This window comes from Amphimedon queenslandica, unplaced genomic scaffold, assembly GCF_000090795.2.
Source record: "Amphimedon queenslandica unplaced genomic scaffold, v1.1 AMPQUscaffold_13421, whole genome shotgun sequence".
Taxonomy (NCBI): Eukaryota; Metazoa; Porifera; class Demospongiae; order Haplosclerida; family Niphatidae; genus Amphimedon; species Amphimedon queenslandica.
In genome coordinates, this window is record NW_003546343.1 from 151,775 (window position 1) to 167,343 (window position 15,569).

Sequence of the window (15,569 nt, forward strand, 5' to 3'; positions counted from 1 at the left end):
ACGCCTACTTCAAAATTAAGCCCTGAGAGAGTACAATCATGATCTTTCTCTTGTTATATTTACTGGTTGCTCCTCTCGCTCACTCTGAAGTTAGAGTGAGAGTTGATCCAGTGCTTGGAGACGATGAGTCTTGTTTGTCTGTTCCTGATATTATTCGTAGAGGAGGAGGTGAAGCAACTGATGATGGCGTCCCTTGCGAGACCATTAATTACGCCCTCACTGGGAATTATACTAACGAGTATTATAGTACAGGTAATATAGTACGTGCAGAGTAAATAATACTTTTAATAAAAATAATAACTATATTAATAATTATTCATTATTGTAGTTGCTGTATTTTAAAGTTATTTTTGAAATCGAAAATAATAATAATGAATAAAATAATAATCATCAACAAGAATGAATCATAATACTAAGTATATGTATCATGTACACTTGATGCTATTACAATTATAATTATTATTTTAATAATTATTATTAGATAATTGCTCAGAAGCCCCAATCCTGTTCAGTGATATTGTAATATCACTGAGTTCTGATGTACATTCATTGACAGAACAGTTGAGACTAGTAACGTACGGTGATGTCACTTTTGAAGGAGACGGATCAGCTAGCATAGAGTGTGTCAGCTTTCCTAATTATCAGTTTAGGAATTTCGATAATATATTTGCTTGTGGGGTTTCCGGGTTAACTTTTAATGGCGTTGTGTTTGAGAGGTGTGGCCCTGTACCGTCTAACGTTTTCATTTATAACTCAACTAATATCCTGTTTCAAAACTGCATATTTAGGTAAGGAGAGAGAGAGAGAGAGAGAGAGAGAGAGAGAGAGAGAGAGAGAGAGAGAGAGAGGAAATGTGAGAGAGACATTGGAATGTCATTATGATTATTATCCAATTTAAATAATTAAATAATAGCTCCTTATATGTATTCTCATAGGGGTAACACAGGCTCCTCACTCCAGCTCCGGTTTGTTGATAGCCTAACGCTAATCAACACTTCGTTTATTGGGAACATGAATAATGCCACCCCCATATCCAACAACAATGAAACCAGCATAGACGACTTGTATAACATCATTCAGACGAGTGGTGGTCTTACTTATATTGCTGGAGCTCACAGAATCAGTGTCATTATCAGTAACTGTAGTTTCATTAGCAACAGAGCCAGTTCTAATCTCCCTAACGACACGAGGCCTGTACTATTGAAACAGAATGGCCATGGAGGCGGAATGCTGATAAGACTATCCGGGACTACAGGTGGATCTTTTGTCATTGAGAACAGCTTCTTTATTAATAATAGCGCTCAAGTTGATGGAGGTGCTGTGTATGTATCTTATTCAGATAAAACTGAGAATACGAGCATTAACATACTTAATAGTAGTTTTATTGGTAATTCTATAATTGAAGCAGCTGGAGGCGCAATCAGTTTAAACTCTTTTAATTTCACATTCGGTAACAAGATTAGGATCAGCCATTGTATATTTGAAAGGAACCATGGGAGTGCAGGGGGAGGGGTCAGTATGGCACTTTATGATAGTAATCTCAACACTATAGAGAGGCCTGATTCCATTCATTTCACTGATAGTGTTTTTAATAATAACTCGGCCTATAATGAAGGGACTGCTGTCGGTTTGTTTTCGTTGGTCCATGTTGATCAAGTTGGTTTTCTTGTTCATTTTAATAATTGGTTAGTAGTAGTAATAATAACAAAGTCTGTGTACACTAGGGACTTTGACCAACTTCACCAAAAATAGCTAGGAGAGAATTTTTCATTTTTATAATGTTTTCTGATACATATACATGTTTTTATGTAGCGTAGAAAGTTTGAGCTGATTCCAATCAAGTTTGGATTATTTACGAATTTTTAAAGTTACTCCAAAATCGGACCAAAATCCCTGTACTATAGTGCAGGGTCATCAGCTAAATTTCACCAAAAATGACTAGGAGAGAATTCTCAACTTTTATTACATTTTTTGATACATATACATGTTCTTATGTTGTGTAGCAAGTTTGAGCTGGTTCCGATCAAGTTTGGATTTTTTATGAATTTTTAAAGTTGCTCCAAAATCAGGCCAAAGTCCCTGTACTATAGTACAGGGTCATCGGCCAAATTTCACCAAAAATGACTAGGAGAGAATTCTCAACTTTTATTACATTTTTTGATACACATACATGTTCTTATGTTGTGTAGCAAGTTTGAGCTGGTTCCGATCAAGTTTGGATTTTTTTACGAATTTTTTAAGTTGCTCTAAAATCGGGCCAAAATCCCTGTACTATAGTACAGGGTCATCAGCTAAATTTCACCAAAAATGACTAGGAGAGAATTCTTCATTTTTATAATTTTATCTGATACATATACATGTTCTTATGTTGTGTAGAAAGTTTGAGCTGATTCCGATCAAGTTTGGATTTTTTATGATTTTTAAAAGTTGCTCCTAAGCTAAGCATACTTTTAGCTTTTATTAACATGCATTGTGGGAAACCAATAGTATAGTAATAATAATAATAATAATAATAATAATAATAATAATAATAATAATGTTCATTATTTTGTAGTCGTTTTGAAAACAACACCTCTATTGTGAATGGCTCAGGCAGTACTGGTGACACAAGTGCCGTGGCTGCCTTTAGATTCCCGACCTTATTTGATGGTACTAACGTCTTCTTCAATAACACTGGAGGAGGGATAATGCTACTCAATACCAGAATGCAGGCTCATGGTGATATGAGGTTTGAATATAACAATGCCATATTTGGTGGAGGTATCATGATGGATGACAGATGCTTAGTATGTTACAATAATAATTTGAATTTTTCTAATTTTTCTGCTCTCTCACTCTCTCCCTTTTCTTCTCACGCCATTACCTCATCAGTTGGAAGTTACTCCAAATTTAAACATGACCTTTCTTAACAATTATGCCAGTGAATCAGGCGGCGCCATTTACGTCGAGTTTCCTCCAATTCGGTTCGTGATTGATATTTTCAATCGGTTGTGTTTCTTACAGTATAATGACGGTGGATCTGATGTACCTCCTCAAGAATGGGAGGTAATTTAATTTGATGTACTTGTACATGAACTTTATTTATCTTTTTCTGTTTCTTTACTTCTCTTTCTCTCCCTCTCTCTCTCTCTCTCCCTTTCTCTCTCCCTCTTTCTTAACCATTACAGAATGTCAACATCAAGTTTATCAATAACACAGCTAGAATCAGTGGTGCTGCCATATATGCTAGTGACATGCAGAGGTGTACTTGGCTGGGAAATGTATCCAGTGACAATTCAACAATATTTAAACTCCCAAAAGGAATCAAATCTCCTTTCTACTATGACGTAAGACAGTTATAGCATTGATATCACAAAAACATTGTGCATGTACATTAATTTGTAACAATAATTAGAAATTGGGTCTGCTAGTAGTACAGGACTTAAGTATTTTTGCACGAATTGAGTAAATTTTAAAGTATGTGTAAATGCAGTGCAGTATTCACTGCATTAACAAAAATTGTGGTAGTACATATTATTAATCTACAATTATAATGTTTTTATTCAATAATATTATCATTTTTTTCTGAATTGCTAGAATAACATGTTAGAATTAAGATCTGGTAATATTGTGCAAGACGAAGAATTAGCCACAGCACCTCTGAGGCTTCATTCAAGTATCAACGTAAGGACTTCGCTAATGAATAAACTAATGATATATTAATAATATGTTGTATAATTACTGTAATAGTTTAATACGGTCCAGCCTGGCGAGTATTTATCAATCACACTGTTTGCGACTGATCAGCTAAATAACTCAAGGGAAGCCGTTTGGTCACTAAATTCACCTGATCAAGATACTGTAAGTCCACTCTTTATTATTATTATTATTATTATTATTATTATTATTATTATTATTATTATTATTATTATTATTATTATTTTATTATTAGCAATTGGATGCTTTATCTGCTAACAACGATACATTCATCTACACAGTACCAGCTTTAATCTATCTCCAAGACAACTTGCTAAACCTTAACTTTTCATTACTAAAGACACTGGTTAGCCCTCACTCCTTCCTTCCCTATAATAATATCCCCATTACTCTTAGGGCATGAATGACTCAATAAGTGTTCGTGTAAGTGACTGTCACCCAGGATATGTCCATGCCAATAGGAGCAGAAACACATCGCTGTGCACCTGTGACAATAGCAATAGCGATATCATAAGATGTGATGAGCAAAACAGATATGTGTATCTTAGAGTAAGTATAATATATAGACCCATGATTATTATTATTATTATTATTATTATTATTGTTATGGTTATTATTGTTATTATTTTTATTTTTATTTATTTTATTATAGAGTGGAATATGGGGTAGAGGTCGTAATGGTAGACTGTTAACGACTCGTGTGTTACCCGGATATATTTACTGTGATGCCCAGGGGAGATTGCCAGGCTGTAGATTTCAATTTGATAATGAAACGGGACAATGTCAAGAAGGAAGAATAGGTACATATTATTAATATAATTATTATAATATTATTATTATTATTATTATTGTTGTTGTTTGTTGTTTAATTGTTAGGTGATTTATGCGGTCAGTGCAAAGAAGGGAGAGGTGTTAGTCTTGATCTTCAAATTTGCTCTGAAGTTTCCTGCTCTGTTGGACTTACCTTGTTCCTCTTATTAAGCTGTAAGCTCTGTAATAATTATCTGTTTTACCTCATCCATCATTTGTAGGCCTCGCTGTGTTAATATTTTGTTGTGCTATCTTATATATCAATGTTACTATTCCTAATGAATTAAGAGGATTTTTGTTTTATGCCCAAGTGAGTAACGTATGGTGATCGTCATAAAGATTATTGTTGATTAGGTTATCGGATTAATCTATAGACCATTTAGTGTTTCAGTGACAAGATCAGGAGCTATTGATGTAAAATAATAATAAATGCAATGGAAAACTTTATTTCTCTTTTCCTTTCCCCATCTCTCCTTCCTTTTTTCATAATAGCCAGTTGCTGTTGTAGTTAATGTGTTAGGGTTTAGTGTTCCTATACCATTCTGTATATCACAGTCATTAGGAGCTGAGTATGTGGCTCTCTTTGGGTACATACCACCTCTCATTATGATAGCTGCATGCCTTGGATTTGTGCTAGGGTAAGTCACAGTACATGTACATGTGTACAAAATACTGAGTAACTGATCTACAGTGCTTAAATGTATTAAAAATTCTATTTTTTGTTTTTTGTTAATAGAGCCCATTTTGTTAAACGGTTTGCCCACCATTCGGCTATTAAGGGAATCACTTGTCTATCTTATTTCATTTACAAGTATCTCGCTGACACCAGCTTTGTGTTTCTCAGTTGTGCCCAAACACCAATCGGATTTGTAAGTCGCTAGTAATAATTATTAGCCATTATTTTTTTTGTTTTTTGTCAGAGATTCCAGTATGATGGAAGTGTTAGTTGCTTGTCTCCATACTTTGGGACCTTCTTTTTTCTTTCTCTTCTCATTGTCACGTTTTTTGTTGCTCCCTTGCCTTTTGGAGTCTGTTATATCTCCACTTACAGAGGACCACAAGTTAGACAGAATAATGAAAATTAAAATGATTTTTGGAAGCGTTTTTTTCCAAAGAACTCATGTTATAGTCCACAATTGATTTGACCCCAATCCTCATTTTAGATATTCCGGCCGTTTGCCGATGTGCTGACTGACGGATTGAAGGATAATAGAAGGCTGTGGGGAGGCTGGGACGTTGGACGTCGACTCATATTCGTCTTCATATCATTCTTTGTTGTAATAGAAAGACCATCACTGATAGTAGTAAGTGATTCATTTTCACTGACGTTAAAAATTGAAAAAAAAACTTATTGATATAGTTCATTATGTCATTGGCAGCATTAGTAGTACTTATAGTGCACATAATAGTCAAACCTTTTGAAAAGGAGTACATCAACGTGATTGAGGCACTGATATTGTTGGACTTGGTACTGGTAACTGGAGCGTTTCTTTCTCCTGATCCAAACTCTCCTGCCATTACCATTGGATACATATTCATGTTCTTACCATACTTGTATTGTATTGGATATGTGATCTATAGAATAGGATTTTATATCAGGTAAGATAAAACTACTATCATTGCTTGTAATGTATTATTATGATCCTTGTTGTTTGTAGAATGAGAATAAAAGTAAATAAAAGCTCTAGTACTGCTGTTGATCGCAGTGAAGGCTCACCTACTTCTGATGATAGTGCAGAAGAGAAGAAGTCACTGCAGAATGCTTCTCCTCCTCCTCTTTCATCATCATCAGGCTCAGCTACCAAAACACAAAGCACTGGTCTTACAGCAGGGACAGGATCTTCCTCTTCTACTAAAAATAACACAGCTGCTACTAGTTCTACTGCCCCTAGCGTTGGAGGTGATAATTCTAAGGAAACTGGATATGCATTGCGCGAACCGTTATTAGATGATGATGAACATTGTCAATGGTCACATTGAAATATTTTTAAAAATATTGTCTTTATTTGTCTCTTTTTGTTTAAAGTTCTATTTCATACAAGTTTTTTTTTTCTGTCTTTATTTCATTAATTTTTAACATGATAATAAGACTTATCTCTTTCAAAAAATGTTTGTTAGTATTAGTAAATATCGCTTTCAGAGTCTGTATTAAAGTCATCATCTCTCCAGCCTCTGATAAAATCATCTTCAGTTTTTTCATCTTTTATGTCCATTTTGTTGTCCTCCAGTGACTTCTCCCTCTCGTAATCTTCATGTAGATTCCTCTCTTGGTAGTATGGAGGTAGAGAAGGAAAAGGAGAGACTGCTTGTACTCGTGATAAAGTTGCAGCCAATTCCCTTTTATCCTCCTTCTCAGGATGACGTATAGTTGATACTAGAATGGTCTCTTCCTTTGGGTCACCAAGTCTCAGTTTCTCAAGAAGCTCTGGCTTGAGTAGAGCATCTATGTCAACGAAAGGTCTGTGACAAGTTCCTGAATCCTTTTCATCATTATCCAGTGAATTACCATGATTGGAATCACTTTTTGGTTTGTTTAGTGGTTCATTGATGACTGTACTAACATTAGATGCCTTTGATTGATGAAGATTAAGATGCCTCCTTTTTGTAAGGGATGACATAAACGTGTCACTGCTCCTCAATTCCTTAGGAAACCTGTTTGGATGTCTCCAAATTGGCTGCATAATAGATGAGCCTCTAAAATTTTTCCTCAGTCTAATTCTTTTTTTTGAACTTGCATTACTTTTATTGACAGGTGTAGGTACTTCTGTACAAGGAGAGGGAGGGGGAGAAGGAGAAGAAGCAATAGGAAGAGGATCAACCTGTCAAGGTAGACTCAGTTTTAATATCATGGAAGAAATAATAGTACATGTATATACCTGCGGTAATCTCCATGTCATGTGACTGACACATGTTACATAATGTCTCTTCCATATTGTTAGAGGGTTCGATTGAGTTGATGGGATTGGAAGAAACCAGCTGTAACGCAGACACTTTGGTTTCCATAGCATGTTTTGTTCTGAGAGATAACGCCAGTACCAAGAAACCTTCATGCAAAAAATGATACAAAACAGCTAGATTATAAGCATTAAGAAATCTATCTATAATACTTATAATGATTAATATTACTTGTGCTGCTCTGCATAAAGATCTTGCATCAAGATAAGATAATATCTTGAGTGAAATACTACGAGGAAATACGCGAGTAAAATCCTCCCTAACTTCTGGAAGTGGTGGACGTGGAATGAGTGGATCAAGAAGAGAATAAATATAGTGAAGGTCTTTGTCTGAGAGTTTCAATAGCACAAATTGGACTAGCTCCCATCTTTGCTCATCAGTCCATGCAGAATACTAAGAATGATAAATAGAGTGCATGCAAGTATGATTCATGCTGCAAATAGTGCAGTAATGTAGCAGGATAAGAGATTTATGATACTTCTAATGCATTTTATAGTAGTTTGAGGACTTGGTTTTACCAGACTATTCAAAAAATTGTAAAAAATACACTTACCCATTTGCTCAGAAGTGCCATTCTTTCTTTAAACAGCTACAATAAAATATTTAATATTCTGTAGCTTCCCTAAATTATTTTTTATTCTTTAGACTGCACCTTATCATTTAGGATTTTGTTGCATATTGGAGTCCAAGCACTTTTCTCTGTCATTTTTTTGCTGAGCAGGTAGGTGTGAACTAATTACAGTTAATAAGTTACTTAACTAGATACAAATTAACTGGTAGTGGGGAGGTTAAAATGCGCATGCGCGAAAACAGTCGATCCCTCGTGTAGTGTCGATAAAGAGAAGCAATGGCGGACACAGGGTAAGCAAAAAGATCATTATTAATCAGCCGTGATGAGCACTTGTCTCCTTGCTGGATAAGGAAGTGAATAATGCTAGGATTTATTTTTATTCTGTAGCGTGGCTGAGGGAGGGAAGCTTCCCCGCGTACCAGAAACACTCTTGAAAAAGAGAAAAAGATTACAAGAGATAAAAGAGGCAGCAGCTAAAAGAGGAAGGGAAAGAAGCAAAGTGAGACATTTACATTTGCATCTCTGTTGTCAGTACATTACCTCTTCATGTGAATTAACTCTCCTGTATCCCTCCCTCTCTTTTATATTTTTCTCTCTTTCTGGTAGGCTCGCAGGCTACAGCGTAAAGATATTTTCAAAAGAGCCGAGAAATACGTTCTTGAGTATCGCCAGAGAGAAAAGGAAGCCATCAGACTAAAGAGAGAAGCCAAGACAGCTAAAAATTATTACATTCCGCCAGAGCACAAGCTTGCTATTGTTGTTAGAATAAAAGGGTAAGAGTGAAGCAGAGATTGGTCAGGGTTTCTCACAAAGCATAAGCTGACAAGCACTACAATACAGTACATGGCATTTGGAGCAACTTTAAAAATTCATAAAAAATTCAAAATTGATCGGAATCAGCTCAAACTTTCTACACTACATAAGAACATGTATTTGCATCAGAAAAGATTATAAAAATGAAAAATTCTCTCCTTTTCATTTTTGGCAAAATTTGGCCGATGACCCTGTACTATAGTACAGGGACTTTTACCCGATTTTGGAGCAAGTTTAAATATTCATTAAAAAATTCAAACTTGATCGGAATCAGCTCAAACTTTCTACGCAACATAAGAACATGTATATGCATCAGAAAAAATTATTAAAATGGAAAAATTTCTCCTGCCCATTTTTGACAAAATTTGGCCAAGGACCATGTATTGGATTGTTGCTTGTTTTATACTTTATGTACATGCACATCTTTGTACATGATATCTTTGATCTCTCTCACTGTTCTTACTTTTCTCCTTTAGTATCAATGGTTTAAGTCCGAGAGTCCGAAAGATCCTTCAGATCATGAGATTACGTCAGATCAACAATGCCGTTTTCATCAGGTTAAACAAAGCGTCGCTGAACATGCTCCGATTGGTTGAACCCTATGTTGCCTGGGGGTAAGTCATACACTCTTCATTCTCTTCCATGTATTACTGACCCTCTCTTTGCTTTCAATCATTTCTTTCCGTCTCTTTTAAATTCCTTATTCCTCAGATACCCTAGTCTTAGAACTATCCGATATTTGGTTTACAAGCGTGGATACGGGAAACTCTCACAAAGGAGGCGGGTCCCACTGCTTAGCAACGCTATAATCCAGAAGGCACTCTTAAAGGATAACATTATTTGCATGGAAGACATTGTCCATGAGATATTCACTGTTGGTCCGAAATTCAAGGAAGTCAATAATTTCCTGTGGCCGTTTAAACTGACGAATCCCAAGGCAAGCGTTCTTTAGCAATTTACTTTTAAATCTAGGAGTTTAGGAGACTTGTGTCTTCCATATTTGGTCTAGGTCTCCTGAAATCTCCTTGCTTTTGGTGCCACATATTTAGCTTAGGTTTTCCATTTTTAGTTAGATTAGTCTCCCAAAATTTATTTGTGGATCTAACAATGGCTAAGTCGTTTAATTGTTTCTTGTCTGCTCTTATAGGGTGGTTGGAGAAAGAAGACAACTCACTTTATTGAGGGAGGTGATCACGGCAATAGAGAAGAACTGATCAATAAGTTGGTCCAGAAGATGATCTAGTTCAAGATTGACTGGTGTCCATCATGATATTAATTGTGCCATTTATTATTATTATTAATGATTTTGGAAATCTCTTAAAATTAAAAAAACTGCCAATACACTGAGATTGCATGATACAAAGGCCATTCATTTACTGATAATATTATTGGTTTTGAAAATTCTAAAATTCAATGGACTACCCGTCAAAAATAAAACACGATGCTACTAATAATAATAATATGCTTAATATATTGCTACCAAAATCTCTTGAGTCTAAAAATAGTAACAAAAATAGAGCTCTCTCTCCCGTTGCTTCCTATTCGTTGGAAGGAGCTGGCTTGATTGGTGGAGTAGGAAGGTTCAGTTGTAGTGGATCGTGGAGCCGCTCAATCTCACCTTCAACTTTCATCATCGTGTCCTTCAGATGGTTAAACCTTTGGAGTATAAAATAAAATAGAATTAAAAATAAAATAGAATTACAGAGCTTGGATTAATAGGCTTTTTTGTTGCACTGGTATAAAATAGATGCATCTTTACCTTTCTACATCAAACTTCTTGGTCTGGGCCATACTGTAAACTCTCTTCATCTTTTCCCTACTGTACCAATCAGGATATACAAAGTCCTATTAAACGAACATTGAAATCTCTTTTATATCAACATACATGCAATATTATAATTTTTATAAAACTTAGCAAAGCTTCATAAAATTGTCTTTTTTTTTGAGTACTTTTTAGAAATTGACACAATATAGTCCACGAATACATAAATATTCACGATCATAATTGACTCAAAATTTCCAATTTTTTGATGTATAAATACATTTCATTATACTCCTCCTCCTCATCTCTCTTACCTGTCTCGTGATGACAAAGTAAGCAAAGCAGAGTATGCTGGTTGTGTACGTCACAAAGTACGTTATGGGTTCCATCAAATCCCAAGAATAGTTGACGAAAGTGAGTCTAGCAAAGAACCCAGTCTGAGCACACATGTACGCCAGGAGCCCCCAGCTGAGGTACGTCGTACGTTTGGCGCTCTTTTCCATGAGCTCCTGGCACTGGGACTCTAGTGGAGCTAGTTCCGACCTTATCTCTTCTAACTGCTTCCGTAACTCCCTCTCCTTGCTTAGCTGGAAGCAAAAAGGAAACAGATAAAGTATAAATAAATAAATAAACAAACTGGATAAATGGATTGTATTGGCAAGCTAAGTGGTTGTATAGTCAAATTAAAGCTATGTGTACAATATTTACAGGTTTATGTTTAGTTGAAGAGGATGTATAATGATATACATATACTGTACCTGGTGTTTGTCAACATTGAGGGATGTGTACAGCTTGTGGATCATGTTCTTAACGTCAGATAATGCTCTTTCACCTTCAACTGGCACACTATAAACTAAAAATAAAGAAATTCACTTTAAGATAGTGAGAGTAACAACTGTCCACCAAGTCTACTACACGTACACAATGTATTAGATTTAACACAAATTGATGATATTAAATAAATTAATATCTTTTCTATAGATTCTACTCTTCAAGCCTTTTCTGTCAGGATCTCCTGTACTTCCTTACCTTCTTCTGGGACTTGAATCTTGTGTCGAGTGTCATTAATCTCAATTTCAAAGTCTCCCTGGAGCAACAGGTCAAGGCTAGTCGATTGTGAGACTCTCTGTCCATCACGAGAATAAACAGCAACTCTATCAATACCTCCATCCTCCACCTAAGCAATGAGACTACAGTCAAGGAACGCTAAGTGCCCAGGTATAGATACCTTTATATCGTTGAGGAGGCTACCAACGTTTTGAAGGTAAGGACGAATTGTGAATTCGCATACTTCGCGACGTGAGGGTAGAGGGAGAGAGAGAACAGGGAAACCATGTCTCACAAACACTTGAACTATGAGGAAGAGTGTAAAAGAGCAACTAGTATTAATTAGGACATTATAGACATGTATCTATGTATAGGGGTGTGAGCATAGAATTATCATTAATAATTAAATCACCATTGTCTCCATATCCACTAGAATACCGCCTTTTCAGAAATCCCAAACTGCTCCTGTTCATCATTAAGCCGGGGCTACAACCTCTGGCTCTGAAAGGAGGAGAAAAGAAACAAAGGAACCTCTTGCTGGCTGCCATATTGCAGGATTTCCTGAGAATTATCCGTACATCTCCGTTATCTCTTTAGTCATAATAGAAATTAGAAAAAGGAGTGAAAAGGTAAACTGAAGATGAGCAGGAGATTGCTGTATCTACTGCAGATGAGAGGAGCTCGTACAGAGACCTCCTTTAGTGAGTACTATGCTAAACTTCATTCTTTTCCGTGTTACTGTGTAGTATTGGGGACAATCAATACATGAATTAGCAATGCATGATGGGACACCAAACTGTATATATACATGTACATTATCATAATTGTTTTAAATTTCTAAGTTTTAAGATAATTATGTCGTTATAACTGTGTTATTATTCTAGATAGGGTGTTAGGGGTGTGTCCAGTCTCCACCCATCCCTCTATAGCGAGGTATTCTACCGTCAGCAGCGAGGGCTCCTCCACCAGCGAGAGCACGTTCAGTCGTCAGCAGTACAAAGCAAGAATAAGATTGTACAGTGTCGCTTGTGGTGAGCACTAATTAGAATAACAAATACAAATTTAAAATAGTTCGTCTAAAAATGGTCTTGGAGCAGTCTTTGCCTTTTCACATTATTCCTACATGCACTTCCTTGATAAAAAGAATTCCAAAATAGTCCTAGAGAATATGTACATGTGATTTCATTTACAGCATAAGAATTAGTGTAGTTATTATCACTGACTGGTCTGTCTGTTTCTAGGGTCACTATGTGCTTTAATTGGAAGCAGTTATATCTTATATCAGCAGATGAAGGCTAGAGCAGACGAAGGGAAAGAGGAAGAGGAGAAAGAGAGTAAAGATGGAGAGAGATCAAAGGAAGGAGAGGAGGAGGAAGGAGAGAAGAAAGACCGTGTTAGTTTTCACGACAGATCGGTGATGGCTTATGAGGACAGGATCAGAGCTTATAGCACTCCGGATAAAATATTTCGTTATTTTGCGACGCTTAGGATAAAAGGTGAGAACAAACAAATCATATAAGAGGAGCAGGGACATGTACATGTACATTAATTAATACAACTTATATTTGGCAGCTAGCACTTTATTTTGATGATTTACTATAAAATGAGAATACAGGAATTTGAAATTTCTGCATGCTTAAATTTTTGAGCAGTGTATAGTATGTAAACATTTAATGATTGGAGGCTTAGATTTTTTTGTAATTTTTGAACATAATTCTACCAAATTTAAAAGTTACTTTTAATCCTTTTATTTGCAGAGGAGGATGGCTCACGTAATATATATATGACACCACAGGATTTCATCAGAGCTATCACTCCTGGTACGATGCAACCACAGGAATACGGACTGGATCTTTACAGAACAGTAACTATTGAGGTAAGTATTGAGAACTAATAGAAAATGTAAACATTCTATATCCTGTACTGTAGATACATATTGATGTACTCATGTTGTGTAGAAAGTTTGAGCTAATTCCTTTTAATATTTTTTGGATTAAAAAACAGGCCAATTTTTGAAAAATACTTAAGGCTATAGCCCATGGTTTTTTCCGAAAAATAGCTTCGAAATCACCCCAAATTTTTATTACATTTTCTGATACATATTGATGTACTTATGCTGTGTAGAAAGTTTGAGCTGATTCCAACTTAAATTTTTCGAGTTATGGCCATTTTAAGAAAATGCCTAAAATCTGAAAAGTACCCTGTACTATAGCCCATGGTTTTTTCCAAAAAATGGCTCTGAAATCACCCTAAATTTTTATTACATTTTCTGATACATATTGATGTACTTATGCTGTGTAGAAAGTTTGAGCTGATTCCAACTTAAATTTTTCGAGCTATGGCCATTTTAAGAGAATGCCTAAAATCTGAAAAGTACCCTGTACTATAGCCCATGGTTTTTTCTGAAAAATGGCTCCGAAATCACCCCAAATTTTTATTACATTTTCTGATACATGTTGATGTACTTATGCTGTGTAGAAAGTCTGAGCTGATTCTGACTTCAATTTTTTGAGTTATGAGCATTTTAAAATGAGATTATTATTGCCTCTAATTCTCTAGTATTTTGTTTAGTATTTTGTTTTTCCTTTCTCTCCTCCTCTCTATTCAAGACAATAGAGAAAGAGGGTCTAGGTCGTATGGAGGATAGTAACAGTGTCTTTAACAAGTTAGGTCAACATGGCCTTATCTCTTTCTCTGATTTCCTGTTTCTATTAACAATATTAGCCAGTGAGTCACATACACACATAGTTATACATGCATACATATGATATGATCTCTTTCTCCCTATCTCCCTCCTTCTCTCTCTCTCTCCTTCCCTCTCTTTTTCTTTCTTGTTTTAGCTCCAATGAAACACTTTGAGCTAGCCTTTAAGATGTTTGATCTCAATGGCGATGGAGAAGTTGAGTTTGATGAGTTTGAAACAGTTCAGTCAGTCCTCCTCAGCTCCACAGCAATGGGAGTAAGACACAGGGACCATGTCATCAATGGTACGTATGCTAAGTAGTCTTTTCACTGAAGGAAAATATAACCCACATACTAGTTGGCTCTATCCTCCCAAAAATTGAAGATTGACCTGATGAAAGTGACCTAGCTGTAATAGAATACTATGAATTGAATTTCAATTAATTTTAATTCATTATTCAATTTTTTAATTGATTGTTGTCCATATTAGGTAATGTTGCTTCGTCTGTGGGTGGAGCATTAGCAGTCCATTTCTTTGGTAAGAAACTCGACCAGAAACTGACAATAGAAAAGTTTCAGGAATTCCATACTCTTCTCAACACTGAGATACTCCTGATGGAAGTAAGAACATGATCATGTGCATGTACTAGGAATTAATTATCATACAAGTACATGTACATGATCTACATGATCATACATCTACATGTTCATGTATATCATGTATTCATCCCATGGAGACATTGTATGATATGGTATACATACATTGATATGACCCTTACCATGTACAAGTTCTAGGAATTAATGATCATACCATGTATGTGCATGTACATGTACACAATGAGTAATTAAGAAACATGTCTGCATCTTTACATGTAGACATGTGTACATGTCTTTTGTACATGTTTGTTCATATTTTATCAAATAATATTTTATCAATAATATTAATCATTAATATTATATTAATAATATTAATCATTTCTCAATTGTATGTACATGTACTGTAGTATCTCCGTTATGATCTTGTTGATGGGATGATTAGTGAGAGAGACTTTGCTCACATGATCCTCCGTCATGCCTCACTCAGTGAACAAAAGAAGAAGCAAATGGTCAAGAGAGTTAAGAAGAAATTTGGACCCAAACCTAATCCGGTAAGAAAAGTTGTACTATTAAATTAATCAATAACATTTCAATTAATAGTATTTTATTTAATACAGCGTGCATTTTCTGATAATA

General features: G+C 35.5%; 5 protein-coding genes across 6 annotated transcripts; 3 read left to right on the plus strand and 2 right to left on the minus strand.

The window, feature by feature from the left end:
- The first annotated feature begins 19 nt into the window (after positions 1 to 19).
- LOC109581757 (uncharacterized) lies at positions 20 to 6,634 on the plus strand. The gene is made up of 20 exons (XM_019996143.1): positions 20 to 252; positions 482 to 788; positions 936 to 1,685; positions 2,555 to 2,786; positions 2,872 to 3,045; positions 3,168 to 3,326; positions 3,577 to 3,663; positions 3,730 to 3,840; positions 3,932 to 4,042; positions 4,093 to 4,245; positions 4,349 to 4,496; positions 4,573 to 4,680; positions 4,728 to 4,816; positions 4,861 to 4,920; positions 4,999 to 5,144; positions 5,243 to 5,375; positions 5,427 to 5,567; positions 5,670 to 5,810; positions 5,867 to 6,105; positions 6,165 to 6,634. The coding sequence occupies exons 1-20, from the start codon at positions 39 to 41 to the stop codon at positions 6,484 to 6,486; spliced, it is 3,825 nt and encodes a 1,274-aa protein (XP_019851702.1). The 5' UTR covers positions 20 to 38; the 3' UTR covers positions 6,487 to 6,634.
- Positions 6,580 to 8,217, minus strand: LOC100637507 (F-box only protein 16-like). 2 transcript variants are annotated; one of them, XM_019996145.1, is made up of 5 exons: positions 8,114 to 8,217; positions 8,015 to 8,050; positions 7,633 to 7,854; positions 7,383 to 7,550; positions 6,580 to 7,325 (listed from the first exon to the last, which is right to left on the minus strand). In XM_019996145.1, the coding sequence occupies exons 1-5, from the start codon at positions 8,165 to 8,167 to the stop codon at positions 6,627 to 6,629; spliced, it is 1,179 nt and encodes a 392-aa protein (XP_019851704.1). In that variant the 5' UTR covers positions 8,168 to 8,217; the 3' UTR covers positions 6,580 to 6,626. The 2 variants fall into 2 exon arrangements, with proteins under 2 accessions (XP_019851704.1, XP_019851705.1); XM_019996146.1 differs by having other exon boundaries at positions 8,015 to 8,072; positions 8,114 to 8,183.
- Positions 8,218 to 8,230: 13 nt separating this feature from the next.
- Positions 8,231 to 10,204, plus strand: LOC100637632 (60S ribosomal protein L7-like). Its single transcript, XM_003386385.3, has 6 exons — positions 8,231 to 8,322; positions 8,420 to 8,531; positions 8,639 to 8,805; positions 9,322 to 9,459; positions 9,557 to 9,782; positions 9,993 to 10,204. Exons 1-6 carry the CDS (start codon positions 8,309 to 8,311, stop codon positions 10,086 to 10,088), a joined length of 753 nt encoding a protein of 250 aa, XP_003386433.1. The 5' UTR covers positions 8,231 to 8,308; the 3' UTR covers positions 10,089 to 10,204.
- A 29-nt stretch (positions 10,205 to 10,233) lies between these two features.
- LOC100641043 (calcium uniporter protein, mitochondrial-like) lies at positions 10,234 to 12,231 on the minus strand. The gene is made up of 7 exons (XM_003386412.3): positions 12,067 to 12,231; positions 11,836 to 11,960; positions 11,637 to 11,784; positions 11,366 to 11,460; positions 10,922 to 11,194; positions 10,605 to 10,690; positions 10,234 to 10,501 (listed from the first exon to the last, which is right to left on the minus strand). The coding sequence occupies exons 1-7, from the start codon at positions 12,200 to 12,202 to the stop codon at positions 10,384 to 10,386; spliced, it is 981 nt and encodes a 326-aa protein (XP_003386460.1). The 5' UTR covers positions 12,203 to 12,231; the 3' UTR covers positions 10,234 to 10,383.
- On the plus strand, positions 12,231 to 15,511 carry LOC100641170 (calcium uptake protein 1, mitochondrial-like). The gene is made up of 8 exons (XM_019996123.1): positions 12,231 to 12,355; positions 12,539 to 12,685; positions 12,896 to 13,150; positions 13,412 to 13,530; positions 14,264 to 14,381; positions 14,495 to 14,641; positions 14,827 to 14,957; positions 15,341 to 15,511. The coding sequence occupies exons 1-8, from the start codon at positions 12,295 to 12,297 to the stop codon at positions 15,509 to 15,511; spliced, it is 1,149 nt and encodes a 382-aa protein (XP_019851682.1). The 5' UTR covers positions 12,231 to 12,294.
- The last annotated feature ends 58 nt before the right edge of the window (positions 15,512 to 15,569 follow it).

What these genes read in the sequence shown, in the direction of transcription:
- LOC109581757 (XM_019996143.1), top strand. Translation starts at nt 39, where the DNA reads ATGATCTTTCTCTTGTTATATTTACTGGTTGCTCCTCTCGCTCACTCT. An exon ending in TTTCAAAACTGCATATTTAG is followed by an intron (nt 789 to 935) that starts GTAAGGAGAGAG and finishes GTATTCTCATAG; the next exon opens with GGGTAACACAGGCTCCTCAC. An exon ending in ATGTCAAGAAGGAAGAATAG is followed by an intron (nt 4,497 to 4,572) that starts GTACATATTATT and finishes TTTAATTGTTAG; the next exon opens with GTGATTTATGCGGTCAGTGC.
- LOC100637507 (XM_019996145.1), bottom strand. Translation starts at nt 8,167, where the DNA reads ATGACAGAGAAAAGTGCTTGGACTCCAATATGCAACAAAATCCTAAAT. An exon ending in ACAAAATCCTAAATGATAAG is followed by an intron (nt 8,051 to 8,113) that starts GTGCAGTCTAAA and finishes ATTTTATTGTAG; the next exon opens with CTGTTTAAAGAAAGAATGGC. An exon ending in TGGCACTTCTGAGCAAATGG is followed by an intron (nt 7,855 to 8,014) that starts GTAAGTGTATTT and finishes TATCATTCTTAG; the next exon opens with TATTCTGCATGGACTGATGA.
- LOC100637632 (XM_003386385.3), top strand. An exon ending in GAACCCTATGTTGCCTGGGG is followed by an intron (nt 9,460 to 9,556) that starts GTAAGTCATACA and finishes CTTATTCCTCAG; the next exon opens with ATACCCTAGTCTTAGAACTA. An exon ending in TTAAACTGACGAATCCCAAG is followed by an intron (nt 9,783 to 9,992) that starts GCAAGCGTTCTT and finishes CTGCTCTTATAG; the next exon opens with GGTGGTTGGAGAAAGAAGAC.
- LOC100641043 (XM_003386412.3), bottom strand. Translation starts at nt 12,202, where the DNA reads ATGGCAGCCAGCAAGAGGTTCCTTTGTTTCTTTTCTCCTCCTTTCAGA. An exon ending in TCAATGTTGACAAACACCAG is followed by an intron (nt 11,195 to 11,365) that starts GTACAGTATATG and finishes TTTTGCTTCCAG; the next exon opens with CTAAGCAAGGAGAGGGAGTT. An exon ending in ACTTTGTCATCACGAGACAG is followed by an intron (nt 10,691 to 10,921) that starts GTAAGAGAGATG and finishes TTCGTTTAATAG; the next exon opens with GACTTTGTATATCCTGATTG.
- LOC100641170 (XM_019996123.1), top strand. Translation starts at nt 12,295, where the DNA reads ATGAGCAGGAGATTGCTGTATCTACTGCAGATGAGAGGAGCTCGTACA. An exon ending in TGCGACGCTTAGGATAAAAG is followed by an intron (nt 13,151 to 13,411) that starts GTGAGAACAAAC and finishes TTTTATTTGCAG; the next exon opens with AGGAGGATGGCTCACGTAAT. An exon ending in ACAGAACAGTAACTATTGAG is followed by an intron (nt 13,531 to 14,263) that starts GTAAGTATTGAG and finishes TCTCTATTCAAG; the next exon opens with ACAATAGAGAAAGAGGGTCT.